The sequence below is a fragment of the Mus caroli genome, chromosome 1 (genome assembly GCF_900094665.2).
Source record: "Mus caroli chromosome 1, CAROLI_EIJ_v1.1, whole genome shotgun sequence".
Taxonomy (NCBI): Eukaryota; Metazoa; Chordata; class Mammalia; order Rodentia; family Muridae; genus Mus; species Mus caroli.
In genome coordinates, this window is record NC_034570.1 from 125,355,475 (window position 1) to 125,371,172 (window position 15,698).

At 46.9% G+C, this 15,698-nt stretch overlaps 1 protein-coding gene across 7 annotated transcripts in view; it reads right to left on the reverse strand.

Annotated features, from left to right (window-relative positions):
- Atp2b4 (ATPase plasma membrane Ca2+ transporting 4) overlaps positions 1-15,698 on the reverse strand; it is a 96,922-nt gene that overhangs the window by 44,345 nt on the left and 36,879 nt on the right. For all 7 annotated transcript variants that reach the window (XM_021168876.2, XM_029477607.1, XM_029477616.1 and 4 more), the window contains one exon: positions 5,683-6,343. In XM_021168876.2, the coding sequence (XP_021024535.1) occupies positions 5,683-5,875 (193 nt within the window). In that variant the 5' untranslated portion in view covers positions 5,876-6,343. The remainder of the gene's footprint in view (positions 1-5,682; positions 6,344-15,698) is intronic.

The window sequence follows — 15,698 nt, forward strand, 5'->3', positions numbered from 1 at the left end:
AATCAGGCTGTGCACATGTATCCCTTCCCCTCCCTCCAAGGTATTTCTCCAGGGTGAGACCTTACACAAGCACTAGCAGATTTACTGGGGGTGTGGTGGCTCAGTGGACTACAGAACGCTAGTCTCTGCAGCCAGGCCCAGAGAAGATGCTAGGAAGGAACTTGGCAGCCCTAAGAAAGGTGGGGCAGGAGTCCAAGGAGAAAGCGAGCGGCAGAGGCCAGGATGAAAAGCTGCACCTTTCAGATCCATGAGCTCTGCCAAACTGGTATTCCAGAGTGGATTATGAATACTAGAGAAGAAAGAAAACCAAACTAGCCAGGTGCCTGTCTTCCCATCTGTATTCACTCACCAGCTCTGCACTTCTCTTCACTAACCTTCCCTGAAACGGTTCTCAATCTCTCTCTCTCTCTCTCTCTCTCTCTCTCTCTCTCTCTCTCTCTGTGTGTGTGTGTGTTTTCATGCTTCTACTTGTTGGAGAGCAGGGAGAAAATGCTACAACTTTTTATTTTACTTTGTCCATTTCTAGGCCTGCGTATCTTATTATGGAAATAGTTTCAGTGTTTGAAGGACTAACAGCAATTCAAATGTGCCACAAGTGAACATTTACTGGGTGCGTATCAATCAATTTTTGTCCAGTCTGATAACGCTATTAGAGGTTTCAGGTCCGAGGTGAGAGCTTGTCTAGCATCGGCAGACCTCCAGTTAGATCCCCTGCACTTTTCCGGGGATGGTGGCGGAAGAGGGATTTTGATTTATTTTAGTCTGCTCTGTGGAGGAAAAGCCCAACCCCGGTAAGTTCCAGATAATGGGAAGATGGCCATTTCTAGGTAGTACACAGGAAAACCCCAGAGGTCTTAAGGTGACAGGAGCTGTCAATCTAAATCTTGAAATTAACGACCTATAAATCATAATTTGGTCTGTCTTCAAACAGATTCTTTTCCCTCTGGCTATTCTCGGAAGAGTCTCATCTTCCTAAGCCCAACAGCTACTCAGAAGTTAGGGAAGGCAAAGATGCTTGCTTTGTAAACAAGGAGCACTCCGGAAGGGATGCAGTCACCATATAGCAAGGCCAAGCTGGAGTATCCCTGGCAAGTCTTAGATGACACAGAGAAATGGGGTCTAACGCAAGCCTAAGCCCCTTTCTTCTCCTTCAGTCCTTCATCTTAGCTCCTGTGCTCTATGCTCCCTCAACACTGTTGTTTCCCCCACACAGCACAGCGGCAGTATTTTAGGATTATTTTTCATTTGTGTGTAACTTCTATTGGCCTGTAAGCTCTGTGAGAGGAGGGACGGTGCCTACTGTCACGGTCACCAATGTGAGGTCATCTACAGAGTAGGTACTAGCTGTTGCATGTCGCTGGAAGGCCTATCAGATGATCTTAACTGCTGTGCTCATCATCTTGTGTGGGGAGGGACAATGTGGAAGCTAGACGTGGAACAGGAGATGGAAGATCCAAGCAGCATTAATCTATATAGCCAAATGCAACAGAAATTGTCTCTAGCCATCTGAAAAAAGCCTCATGTCAGTCATTCACAGTTTATTTAATGCTCCCTTTTCTGACCTCTCTTCTCTGTGCCCAGAAGTTCCTCCCACTTGCCAACCTATCTGCTCCCCGGAAAACAGTGTTTCCCCTAACTACGGTACTCTGACAGAGGGGGTGTATGGGAAGCTCCGATGTGGGAAAAAGAAAACAAACTTCTATCTAGTCACAAGGAATCTCTCACCCAGCGTCCTCCCTCCACACCAGGGAATAGCGACACGGAAAACATGCCTCCTTTTTGCTATCCTTAAGGCAAGGAGAACCCTACCCCAGACTCAACACATGTTTCCTCTTCAGGGGGCCCTGAGCTGGGGTGGGGGCAAGCTCAGAGAACAGGGGCTCTCTTCTAGTCCTCAGTCACCTGAGCTGCTCTGCACTCTGGGACTTGGAGAGATTTCTGGAAATGGAGCAGAGAGAGAAGATGAGAAAACAAAAGGGGGTGTGGAGGAATTAGGGTTGAAAATCTGAAGCTAGGATGGGTTACACAATGATGCACTGTCAAGCTAGAGTATAAGAAAAATTGGGATGGGGGAAGGACTTATGAGGCCCAACCTTCCCTGAGGGTCTATAGGCAGTTAATGATTTTGGGGGTGGGTAGGAGGGGGTCAGAGATCCCCCAGGGTGGGTACCTACTGGCAAGGTATCCATGCTCCTGTAAATGACCTGTCACCCATGTTTATGTAACAACTCTAGTGAAATCCAATGTGTCGTTAGGAGAAGAGGAGGAAGAAGAAGACATGAGAGGTGAGAGTAGACGGGGGATGAGCTGGGAAGATGAAGGGAGGGGGAGGGGGGAGGGGGAGGTGGAGGGGAGGACTGGAGAAGGTGATGGTGGATATGATAAAAATGCATTATACATATGTATGGAATGATATAATGACACCCATTATTAGACTTAATTGATAATATGGTATTGTAAACATTTTTTTTTTTAAAGAAAGGAATTGGAAGTGGGAAAGAAGCAAGAAAATGAGAAGGGTTCCATTGGTGCTAAATGACAAGCCCGCACTGACAAAGTGTCCCGCTAGCTCCCAGTCTTCATCTTAGTTTTTGTGTATGTACAGCCATAAAGACTGAGAGCTTGGGGCTGGAGTGATGGCTAGCACTGGCTCCTTTCCAAAGCACCCACATGGTGACTCACAACCATCTCTAACTCCAGCTCCAGGGGATCTGACACTCTATTTGAATTCCCCAGGCAACAGGCTTGCACATGGAATGAATACATAATATGCAAACAATGCACAGACACACATAACATCAAACAAACAAAAACAAATGTAGGCTGGAGCCTGTGGCTTCTTCCACATCTTTCCTGCCCCTTCTTATTTCTCTAAATGTCCCTCCTCTTTTCAGGTCACTCTGTAAACCTTGTGGCCAGTCACAGTCAAATACTGAAGTCACCCAGGTCCCCACTCCCAGGTCCTCTTTATTCTAACCCACTCTAGACTGAGGAACAACTGTACTCCAACACATGAATGCAATGCAGGAGCAGCATTAGCATGCACACTGGGCCCAGTCCCATGTCTTATCGGACATTAAAATGCAAAACCCGGGCTGGAAAGATAGCTCAGCAGTTAAAAGCACCTATTGCTCTTGCAGAGGACCCGGGTTTAGTTCCCAGTACCCACATGTCAACTCACAATTGCATGGGACTTTAGTTCCAGGGGATCCATGACACCAACTTCTGGCATCTTCAGTCTCCAGCCTTCATGATGCACATAAGCTCACTCAGGCACACACACACAAGTAAAACATCCTTTAAAAGGTAAAACCCATCTTAAGTCCTCTATAATTCTGTACAAAAGAGGCAACAGGACATTGATAGGCCATAAGCCAGAAAATAGAAACGATTCCATCATTTTCTACCTGGTACAAAGCCCTCAAGGCCTTTAAACCATTTAACCTAGACAGAGAATATTGAAATTAGGTGCTAGTCAAACAACAAACTTAACCAATAAAAAGTGAGAAAAATTAATTAAAAACTAAGTCATATCTGCCTGTAGAATTGTATAAACGGAGGCTAACAAAATCATGTTAATGTCAAAACTCTCAAGCTCCTATAAGGCTCCTTATGAGCTATGATTTAAAGAGTTCTATCTACACTAAGCATGCTATCAATCCACGCAAAAATAAAAGGATAAAGGGGCGCTCTATTTTCCTTACTACTACCACTCCCCTCCCCAGCCATGCCAGCTTCAAATATCCAGGCTCATGAGAGTCTCCTCTCAGCTCCTGCGTAAGAAGGGTTTTAAGCACAATGCTCCCTAACGCCAGTCTACTCAAACTTATTTCATGTTGGTTTCTAACTAGAATCTAGATTCACTCCCGTATCTTTATTCCCATTATTAATCTGCAGGCGCCTCCCATAGGTGACAAAATCCTATGAGGTTGTGAGGCATCTGTGAATGGTCTTCTGGTAACAGGCTGGCTTCTTAGAGAAGGTCATTTGTCATAGCTATATGAGAGGGTTAGAGAGATGGAAGGAAAGTATGGATCCTGTTTTGAGGAGCCCCCCAGGTTCTAGCTTACTGGATCCCCAAGTTCCTCTTTGTCAAAGAAATATAAAAGGAGGAAAACAGAAAGAATTCAGCTTCCGTTCTGATGGAGGTCTGTAAACACCTGTATCATCTCCGGAAAGCACAAGAAGGTACAGACTTTCCTTACAGTCTATACTCTGTAGAAGTCACTGAGAAAGTCACTGGGGGGGGGGGGCAGGNGTGGTGGTGCGTGCTTGTAATCCTGGCACTTAGAAAAACTAAAGCAGGACCACCCCAAATTCCAGGTCAGCCTTGTTGGCAGAGTGAGACTGTCCCAGGGAAACAAACACAGTAGGGGGTGGTAGGGGTGGCAGCGCATGCTGAAAAGTTCTATAGCATGGGAGGCTGAGGCAGGATGAATGCGGATAAGTTCTAGTGCGTGGGAGGCCGAGGTGGGATGATTCATTTGAGTTTGAGACCAGCCTGGGCTACTGAGTGAAACCTTGTTTCAATAAGTAAATAATAAAACAACTACCATCACCACCACCAACAATAACCAAACTTCAGCTAGCAGGAAGTGGACAGTATCCAAAAGGCCACAAGCTGGAAGGCCCAGGGGACTGACTGAGAACAACTAAGCACTGTCCTCCTAAAATCAGGCCTCTGAGGTGACAGGGAGCACAGGGAATAGACAGCAGCTGCAGTCACACGTACCTTAGCCAGAGTAGAGATTATGTTTCTTTGAAACTCATGGGCATTCACACCCTAGGAAAATCTCCAGGCATATGGCCTATATTCAGTTTATTCAACACCTATTATCAGTTCTCACATGCACACACAAACACACATGTGTGCATATGCACTGTACTACTTAATTCCAGTAACGCTACAGGCTGGCTAGCTATAAACATTCAAACATTTCAAATACCTGAACCCAAAGCTTATAAGAGATATGCCTGGCCTGTAATGTCATAACCTGACATCCTGCCTGTACTGTAGAATGAGCTCAAGTCCAGTCTGGGTAATGTACTGAGAATCTGTCTTAAATTAAAAAGCAAAACAGTAGGCTGAGGCTACAGATTAATGTTGGGGCGCTGTACAAAGCCCTGGGTTTGGTCCCTACATGGTGGGGAAAAATTTTTATTAGACAGGGTTAAAAAAAATCAGGAACTCCAAGACAGAAAATATTAATTTATCCAAATACATATTTATGATATGCCAACCCATTTCTGTGTACAGTAAGGTACTCAGATGGCTGGAATACTACTTCCTGTAGTCTTTTCTCATCCATTGAACTTTAAGATCAGTGTGAGGAAGACGTCCATCTTAAGCTCTTCTGTAATCAAAATCTAATTAAGTAAGGACATTGATTATACTGATAAGTGCATCTACATAATAAATAAGGACCCTCCATACGATGGACCGACACAGAAATAGGAGGAGAGAATGACTCAAAGATCACAGTTCCTAAACATGGCAGAGGAGGAAAGCTCTTCATGTCCTCCTTCAGTGGCCACCTTGGCTTTAGAGGTCTGTGCTCTCCCCACTAGACCAAACACAACTTATTGGATCTCCAGAAATGGACTTTCCCTAGAAGCAAGACAATGATATTTCAAAATCCTAGTCACTGTTCTCCAATCCCCGACCCTTGAAATGGCCTTTACCTTCTATAGGGGTGGTCTTCAGTCTAGTGCAGATTTCCTGTACCCCTCCGTAGTGGGCACTGATCTGGGCCACTGCATCAGCTCCACGAAGCTCCATGAGCTTTCGCAGGTCCATTAAGGTGCAGCCAAACTCCCCTTCATGGCTCTCAGCCACTGCGTTGGCTGACACGCTTTGTCCTGCTGGATTCGTCATTTTGCCTTCTTCAGTTACCAGACTCTCAACCAGAGAAGATGTAGAGTTTCCCCTCTAACTGATCAGTGTCTCTTGCCTTCTCTTCGCCGTTTCTTCCCCCTTCTTTCTTCTCTGGGAGGTCAGTTAGGGGATAAATTGACAATATCTTGTGCAATAAGTTTCAGAGTAGCAACACCCGGCCTAGATCCTTTCTTCTGTATTAAGTCTACTAGTGAGAGGAGGAAGAGGTTGGGGGAACTTAGTAAAAGACGGACGTGGTGTCACGATGATTGGTGTCCTCTGGGTGGAGATGGGGATGGTTGTCCAGAGTAGGTAGGTTCCTAGTTTAGACTTCTTGTCCATATAGAAGTGTAAACAGGATAAGCATGTTACCATGGAAGCAACCTTAGCAACAATCAGCAATTACGATGGTAGGCCGGCATCAGGAGAAAGAGGAGGGCCCCCTGGATAACGATGAGGGCTAGGCCTCTGGAATAGAGATGCAAAAAAAGGACAAAAAGAAACAATTAGAACAGCCATGAGGATCCAGGATCTGCAAGGTACTCTCTAGAAGAAGGGTTTAAATGACAGTTGGTGGCTGAACGGAACTGAGAACTGAGGCCTGAGCTCAGTATCCAGGCTCATGGGAAGCCCTGGGTAGGCCTGCTGGCTGGTAATGTAGAGAATTTATCTCAGAAACATCATCTTTAAGCCTTATTTCTTCCAAATCAAGGCACACAAAATAACTCAAGGAACTCGCATATAAAAGGTTATAACCTCTAATGCTCCTCCCCTTCACGGGCTGGCTGACCTATAGGATACATTAGTCTGGCCTTACCTGTAAGATGTGAGAAGAATCAGAAAAGGAATCTAGACCCAAGGGGACTGAAACATGGCTTGCCTGTGCACCTTCTACTCCCAACACAGACATTTACAATCCAGGAAGACAGGCTGATAAAAGGTCTCTTAGAACACTCAGCCTTCGTGATAGGAAAATTTGGAAACCTACAGCAGTTATCTGGCACCAAATTTTGGTCTCAAGGCTAAGCCCTCGCAGAGGCTTTTCCTGGTAAGGAAAGAGTGAAACATGCTAACAGTTTATGACACAGGGTGGATTCAGTTTTTCTATAAGGGCCAGGTGGAGCTCTGGGAAGAAAGATAGGAAGTCTGAGGCCTATGAGTATTCGTTTCTCTAGTGTAGGGGAGATAAGAGAATGGTCTGTTCAGCCCATAGACAGGCCCCAACACTGTCCTCAGAGTAAGGGAGCAACCAGAGGGGCTCATGTTAGCATAGTGACACACCAGAGAAAGGTAGGCATTTTTCCCTCAGCAAGATAGATGTTAGCTTGAGCACATACTGGCTAAGGTGTGCAGGCACAGCTAAGGGTACGTGGGGATGAGAGGGGCTGAAGGTGGCTTAGAGACTGAGCTGAGCCCTATGCTCAGCTGCAGACAAGGGCTGGCTACATGTTATATATCAGCTCCTCCGATAGGAGAGGCTCAAGTATGTAGGGCCCCATTCTGGCGAAATAACCACCCTGCAATTGGTCGATGCTGCCAGGGTCTGGCAAGGCACTCCAATTGGCTAGGTAATAAACAAACGCTTTTCTTTGCTTCCAGAAGGTGAACACAACTCTTGAGACATCAGAGAAGAACTTGGCTCTTTTTATCAATTTATTTTCTCCAGAAATCCCATCTGGCCAAAGCCTCTGACTGATTTCAACCAATCCTGTTTCAGGCAGGTTCCTCTGGGATGGAGGTTATCCCACCTCTGCCCCTCAGCCAGCATGCTCCATCCACCTCCCCAATACCCCGACTTACAATGAGTTAAGCAAGCAGGGAATCCTGAGAAGGTTCCCTGAGGCAGTAGGTCTAACTCCCTCATTAAGACTGGCATAGGAGTAAGTCCCACACTAGCAGTCCCCTCCTATTCAAATCCCGTGGAAAGAAGACTTGAGTACAAGAAGAGGGCACACATTCACAAACTATGCTATCATAATTGCTTAATTATTCTGCTAATTATTTTTGTTAATTTCTTACTATACCTAATTTATTGTACGTGTGCACTTGTATGCACACACAGGTATGTGTGCATTTTTATGTGTATACATGTGCTTAGAGGACATAGATAACCTTTGGGCTAGGGTCTCTCATTGACCTAAAGCCCCCCATAGTTTAGGATGGCTGGCCAGCGACTTCCAGAGATCCTCCTGTCTTTGCCTATACCCAGAGCTGGGATTTCAAGCGCATGCCACCACCCTGCCTTTTTATGTGGGTGATGGGGGCTGAACTCAGGGCTCCAGCCTTGCATGCAAGCATTTTACCAACTAAATTCTCTCCCCAGTTTCCATGCCTAATCTCTAAACTTGATCACCAGGCACAATAGTGTACTCTTATGATCCTAGCACTCAGGAAGCTGAGGTAGGAGTGTTCCAAGTCCCAGGCTTAGTATGAGGTACAAAGCAAGTCCTTGCCTCTAAAATTAAATGTTATAAGTATCTCCATTTAGGAAAAAAGGTCTCATATGTATGAGGACACATAGGATTCTGTTGTTCTCAGGGATCCAGTGGGTATCTTGGAATGCATCTCTCTCACCAACTGACTTTATCCCTGTTTAGTTCCCCAAGCCTCTAAGGACTGAGCGTGGCTACAGCAGCAAGAGACCCTTAACCTTCGAAGGGCCTGTCCAAGGCAATGCTGATGAGTGTGAAGCTGGAAGTCAGACTTTAATTTCCTTTCTTCCTTCTCTTCCTTCCTTCCTTCCTTCCTTCCTTCCTTCCTTCCTTCCTTCCNCCTTCCTTCTCTTCCTTCCTTCTCTTCCTTCCTTCTCTTCCTTCCTTCCTTCCTTCCTTCCTTCCTTCCTTCCTTCCTTCCTTTTCTTTTTTCTTTTTTTTCGAGATAGAGTTTCTCTGAAACCCTGGCCATCCTAGAACTCTCTCTGTAGACCAGGCTGGCCTCAAATTCCAAGATCTGCCTACCTTTGCCTCCCTAGAGTTGGGAGTAAAGAAGTGCGTGCGCCACCATTGAGCAGCCCATTTTACTTTTCATTGTTTACATGACGTATTTTACTTGCATGGAATGTCTGTGTAGCACTTGCATGCCTTGTATCTAAAGTTGCTAGAAGAGGATGTCAGAGCCTCTGGAGCTGCTGTGTGGGGTGCTGGGAATAGAACCTGAGTTCTCTGGAAGAGCAGCCAGTACTTTTGACTGCTGAATCATCTCTTCAGCTTATATAGACCAGGCTGCCCTGGGGCTTACTATACAACCCAAGTTGGCTGTAAATTCATGATTCCCCCCTATCCCAGCTTCTGCCTCCCAAGTGCTGGGATTACAGGTGTAAGCCACTATTCTTGACAGAGATTTTCATTGTTTCTGTCCCTGCCCAGTGTTTACTCTGTGAAGCCATGGATTCTTTTCCCCATCTTGCTCACTGCTTTCTCCCTAATGCCTAAAAGAGAACTTGTATCTTGTGGGCACTCGGCTGATATTTCTATTATTGAATACACCAGTAGCACATCCAGAAACATACCTGCTACTCTTCCAGTCACCTTTAGCCTGCGTAGAACCTTTAATTGGCAGAAGAATCAACCCTACCTAACACATCGTGCTAAGGTAATAAGTAAGGAAGGGGATTCTTGACTTAATGAATGAGCGATTCAGAAATGTTGGAAGACTTAATGAACAAGCGTTTCGGAATGTTGGAAGGATGTTTGCCATTCAGCACAGGGCATTCAAGCAATGGGTGAAAACCTCACTTGATCTTTTCTTGTAAACTTTTCTTGTCCTTTAAGCAGAAGAACAATTGTTCCATGAACCTCTCTATTTCTCCTCCCCCGGGAGCCCCCACCCTCCAAGGAAAAGAAAATTCTAAGGCAGCTTCCTTAACAATACCATGAGCTAGCAAGAATCATTAACATCTACAGTCCTGGGTCTCAAGAGAACGAGAAAGGGTTGACTACATCCAGGTTCCTTACTTTGAACCTCTCCTTGGGTTGAAGAACGAGAGAAAGTCTTCCTCTCACACAGGCAACCTATGGAAGCCGGCACAGAAGATTAGAAGGTAGAGTTCTACTGAACTGCTCCAGGAGAATCAGAGACATATACCTGGCACTTTAGCTGTCCAGCCATTGATTCAGAGTCCAAGTAACAGCGTGTGATGGAGACCTCCAGTTTCAGGAATCCACTAAAGTCCTGCTGCACGGAGGGACACACGAGTTTCTAGAACGTGAGCTCTTGCTAACTGCTGAGCTTGCTCCTACCCTTATTAGGCAACTGCTGAAGAAAAATCTGTGAGCCGTCAGTACTCCAGCCAGGGAGGTGTTACCTCTGTCGGGTCAGGATTAGTCAGTCACTCGGAGGAAAGCATTCTGGGATAGGTATGTTCTCTATCCTGTCTGTCTCCAGCTTTTTCAAACCCAGGGGATAATAGGCTAGAAGGCCTATTATCCCCTCCTTTCTTCCTGGGGCAAGAAATCACATCACTTCACATGATCACCCAGCCCTGCTACCGGATGCACCCAAGATGTGTGCCACCCCACACCTCCTAAGTGGTGCAATAAGACTCATTAGTAAGTACCCCAAATATGGAGAAAACCCTATGATCTAGGTCACCAAAGCTTGACAACAACCTGGTTAGTCTTTCCTTCAGTTCTGTCCAAGGAACCCCTTCCTCCCAGATTCTCTCCTGGGGTTCTGAAGAAGGAGTTCATTTCCAGACTATCATGGAAAGAGGGTGACTCTGCCTATGTAGGTGACTGAGACGGTCATCTTTGCAGATACGGAAGGAATCTGTTCCCTAGTCATCCCATGCCAAACACAGGTGCCTCTGAAAGTGGGTGAAGCACAGGCAATAAAGCATGCTGGGAAATGGAGAAAGGGGCAGGGGGCTTGGACTTAGGCCTCCAGGTTGGTGCCGCACTGCAGACAGACTGCCTGGAGTAATACATGACACGGATCACACTACTGAAGCAGCTTAGGAGAGCAGACGCTCACATTCCACCCTGTTCTGCCTTTTTCTCCGGGCCAAGAGTTTTTGCTTTAGGGCAAGTCGTTAGTACCTGGGGACACTCCAGGAATCACTCTCAAGCCTGATGTGAGGGTGATGGAGAAGAGCTCTCTGGGTAGGTAAGAAGGTTGGCCCTGTCTATGGGATGCACCAGACTGAAATCTGAAAGCTGCTTCTTAGCTCCCCCCAACCCCACCCCCACCGCCCCAGCGGCACCTGTTGTCTGCTCTGGTGAGTGCCCCTCATCCTAAAGGGGGCTCCACTTTTTCTCACAGTCAGGAGTAGGAGAGGGGCAAAGAGAGGTGGCAAAGGAGGGGAATACTATTTTCTGGGTACATTCACTATGATAAGTGCTATACTTAATACTTCATGTAAAAATAAGAACGATACCAAGTATAAAATAATATGAATGAAAATATTACATAGTCCCTAGTACAGTGGCTGATAAGGATCAGGTTCTGTGTTCCTGGTAGATATTATCATCACTACGTATGCTAAGTCACCAAATGTCCATCAACAACCTTATTTTACAGCAGACAAATATGCCTCCAGAGAGCCCAGGTTTGAGCCCTAGTCTGAATCCAAATCCACTCTACCTCAGAAACGAGAGCAAAGCTACAGAGGTACCCCTAAACCACGGGGGCTCACAGAAACCTATTGGTCTCTTGCTCATGACCCAAAAAGGCTTTGAAATAGGTAAACCACTCTTCGATTTTTCTAAGTCATGGTAGACTTAAAGCTCACCATGAAAAGACATTGTTCAACCCTTCCTCTCTTGCCCACTCTGTATCACCACCCCGACACCATCCCAAAGCAGGAAGAACTGGGCTCTAGGCTGGCAGGGCTCTAAGGGCATGCAGTCCCCACCTGAGAAGAGCCAAGGGAACAAAGATACACATCGCAACCCTTCACCTATCTTGGCCTTTCTACCCCTAATGACCTCCGAGTGAGGTTCTGCTCAGGTCTGCATCTCTCTGCCATTCCCACACTTCCCAAAGAGTCAGGTGGCTGGGCCTGTGGGTCTGAGCTGGTGAGGTGCTTGCCTAACCTATAGGAGGTCCTGAGTTCTATCCCCAGCACCACATAAACCATAGCCAGAGTGGCCCTGCCATCCTAGTACATGGTAGAGGCAGGCCAAGAGTTCAAGTCCAGCTTATGTACCTAGTTTGACATCAGCCTGGCCCATGTGAGACCCTGTCTAAACAAGGAAAAGGAAGGCCAATGAGATAGCCCAGATAGCGCATCTGCGGTCAGATGGCCTGACTTTGATCTCTGGGATATACATGGTAGAAAAAGAGAATGGACTCCCACTAGCTGCGTTCTGATATCCATCTGAGTTCCTTGGCACATCTGCATGCACACACACACTCCCCCATACAAACAAGTAAACAATTTTTAAAGTTTTGTTTGTTTATTTTTAAAGGGGGGTGGATAAAAAAAAGTTGGCAAGAGCCTGACCATACAGTTCTTCTAGTCCTTAGGGGCCAGAGGCAGGGGGATGGAAAGTTCAAGGCTAGTTGGGGCTAAACAGACGCTCTAGGCCATCAAGAGCCACCCTTGCTCCACACCCAGTTCCATCCTATATGGGCACTCATATTATCAGGACACAATAAGGCAACCCCCTGGGACCCAGAGGCAGGGTCCTCTTCTAAATCATCTGGGGTTCACTGGCCCAGGTCCTTGCCATCCTCTCGGGACTAGATGACCATTGTGTTCTGCGTGTGTGTGTGTTGGGGTATGCAGAGGGCAAAAGCAAGCATATCTTTCTGTTGGTAGAGGGTAGATTTGGGGTGGGAGAGACAGTACCATCTAGAAGGTCTAGCATCTGGGGAGCTGACAGCCTCCCTGCCCCGCGATCATGAGAAATGCTTGGGACAACGGTCAGCTGGAATATTTGCTTCTCACCCCTCAGAACTACAACAGGAAGCTGCCGGGCCACATTCAGTGCTCAAGCGCAGTGACATCCAAGCCTTCGGTATAGACACATTCTTGGATGACATAGATTGCCTTTCCTGGGGCTGCTGTGGTTTTTCCACACATTGGTTTCTAGGGAACAAAGTGGCTTTTCAGCAGCTGGATTTTCAGCAGCTGGATTGGCTCTGGGGTTATTTTTAGAAACAAATTCCATCAGATTCCATTCTGCTCTTGGAGGGACATGGAGGGTCAGTCCCTCCTGGCTAGGGAAGATGGACCTGCTTGCTCCAGGTGACTCCTCCTCTTGTCTACCACAAAGGAGTGGCAGGGAAGCTGCTCTGTGCCTAGTATCTCCACTCGAAAAAAGACCGCAAAGTGACATTGCCAGGTGATGCAGACACTCCCTAGGATGGCCAACCATTTACCCCTGTACACCCCTTGAGTCCCACTGTGCATAGAAAAAGAGCTCTCACCACTCTGGCTTTCCTGGAGTTCTGGAAGACACAGGCAAAGAGTGAAGCCAGCTTGCTAAAAAGGTGTTCATTAAGAAAACAAACAAAACAAAACAGAACAACAACAACAAAAATCAACACCAACTGGGTGGTCACACACATCTGTTATCAAAGTGCTTAGGAAGATGAAGCAGGAGGCTTACCATGAGTTTGTGGCTATATGTTAAGACCCTATGTTAAAACAAAACAAAACAAAACAAAACAAAACAAAACAAAACAAAACAAAAAAAGGGGGGGAAGGGAGAAGGAGGAGAGAGAGAGGGCAGAAAATAGGGAAGACAAGAAGGGTTTGGTTATGGGAGGGACACCAGGACTCTTGGGAGATGGCCCTATTTTAGCTTCTGGACCAGGACTGAAGCCAGCCTAGGAACTGAATGGGTTGGACTGTCTATCTATTTGTCTGTCTCTCTCTCCATCCATCCTCCCCCCCTTTCCTCCTCAACCTCATTTTTCTCAAGACAGGGTTTTCTGTGTAGCCTTGGCTATCCGAGAACTCACTCTGTAGACCAGGCTGGTCTTAAACCCAGAAATCTGCTGGCCTCTGCCTCCCAAGTGCTGGGACTACAGACATGCACCACCATCGTCAGTCCGGGAACAATGGGCAGACAGATGTTTCTAACAACTGGGTAGAAAAGCCATTGGTCAGGGCAGCATTTGAGAGCCCCACAGGAATTCTGATGCTTTCTACCCCGTCCCCTATTTAAATCAGCAGCTCCTCAGGGTTACAAGGCTTTGAAAGCCTGAGGCGTTCTGGTCTGATGGGAGCATTGCCCCAGCTCCAGGCTGACAGGCCAAGACAAGGCCATGCCACCTCTCTGCTCTTGTCAGGTGCTCTTTGGATACTGGTGTTTTTTTTTTTTTTCTTCATCTCAGAGATGAAGAAAAACCAAGGAGAACCACATCTTTTTATAGGCTACAGCAGGAGCCCAGGTTTATTTAGGAACTTGGGCTCAGGTAGAGCAGAACCCCTGCCATTTCTGCTTTCTGTCTCTACAGGAGTGGAGGGGTGGGTAGAGGAAGCACCACACAGGTGAGGGTGAATCAGACCGGCTCACTTCCTTACCCCCCACCTCCTCCCCACCCTGCCCAGGGCCCCTGCTTAAGGGCCAGGCCCACTGTCTCCAAGACACCTCCCCAGGAGCCTGCCCACTGCTTGCAGGCCAAGGGCCTCAGTGTGCTGGTGGGGGCAGTGGCTGCTGTTTTCCAGGCTGGCTGACAGGCTGTTATAAACACTCGTTTTAGGTTGCTATGGCAAAGAGAGTGTGTAGCCTGGCTACGGTGAAGCTATTTATGTGCCTGAAATGGCAGAGTGGTATGTTTTTTATTATTTTACTTTGAAAGTTTTCCTTTCCCAACCCCCTAGAACGACATTAAGAAAAGGGGGAGGGGGGAGCACAACTTTCTCAAGAACAAAACAGAGTCAGAAAACAAAGCTTGAGCCTTGAGAGCTGGGAAGGGGAAACCGGAAGTGAGAGAGAGCATGGGTAAGCCAGCACCTTAAAGAAGCGAATGCCTGGCTTCCGGCCACAAGTCTCCCTGCAGCTTGGGGGCTGGAGGCCAACTCCAGGCCTTGACACCTCCTTATAAGCTCCTACCAAGGAGAAAGACAAAGCCCCTTTGTCATCACTCTCCAACCACAGCATCTCTCACTGTCCCATGTCCTGTCACCAGGATGAAGATACCAAAGATCCCTCGAGGGTCAGTGGAGAGTCTCAAAACTACCACACCCCCTGGGTGTGGTGGCGCATGCCTTTGATCCCAGCACTCAGGAGGCAGAGGCAGGCTGATTTCTGAGTTTGAGGCCAGCCTGATCTACAAAGTGAGTTCCAGGACAGCCAGGGCTATACAGAGAACCCTGTCTCGAAAAACAAAAAACAAAAACAAAAAACAAAAAACAAACAAAAACTACCACACCCTTGCATGGGTGGCATGGCCACCTGGCATGGAACCTAGCCATATGTGGCTGGAGGATTACAGGGAACAACCTCTGAAGAGACACACATTCCTCTGCTTGCCATCTCCAATGTATGTGTGTGTGTGTCCCTACCCAACACATCTAAGATGTTAGTAGAGGTGGTGAGGACCCACTGTACCATTGAATAGGACTTTAAGTTCAAATGCTATAGGAGGATTAAAACTGAGCTTAATTTCTGCTTAGACACTGTGTCTCTGGGCCACCAAGCATAGGAAAAATAATATATATTATATATGTATACACACACATACATGGCAGAGGCAGAGAATGATCAGATATCTGGCTCTCAACTCCCTTTCTGAGTATTATGGCTCTCAGCTTTGTCAACTCTCCCACCTCAAAATAAAAGAAATAAGGAGGAAGGAAGGAAGGAAGGAAGAAAAGGAAACAGGGCACAGACTACAGGCAGCCAGCTCAAGAGGAGCAGGAGAGAAATCA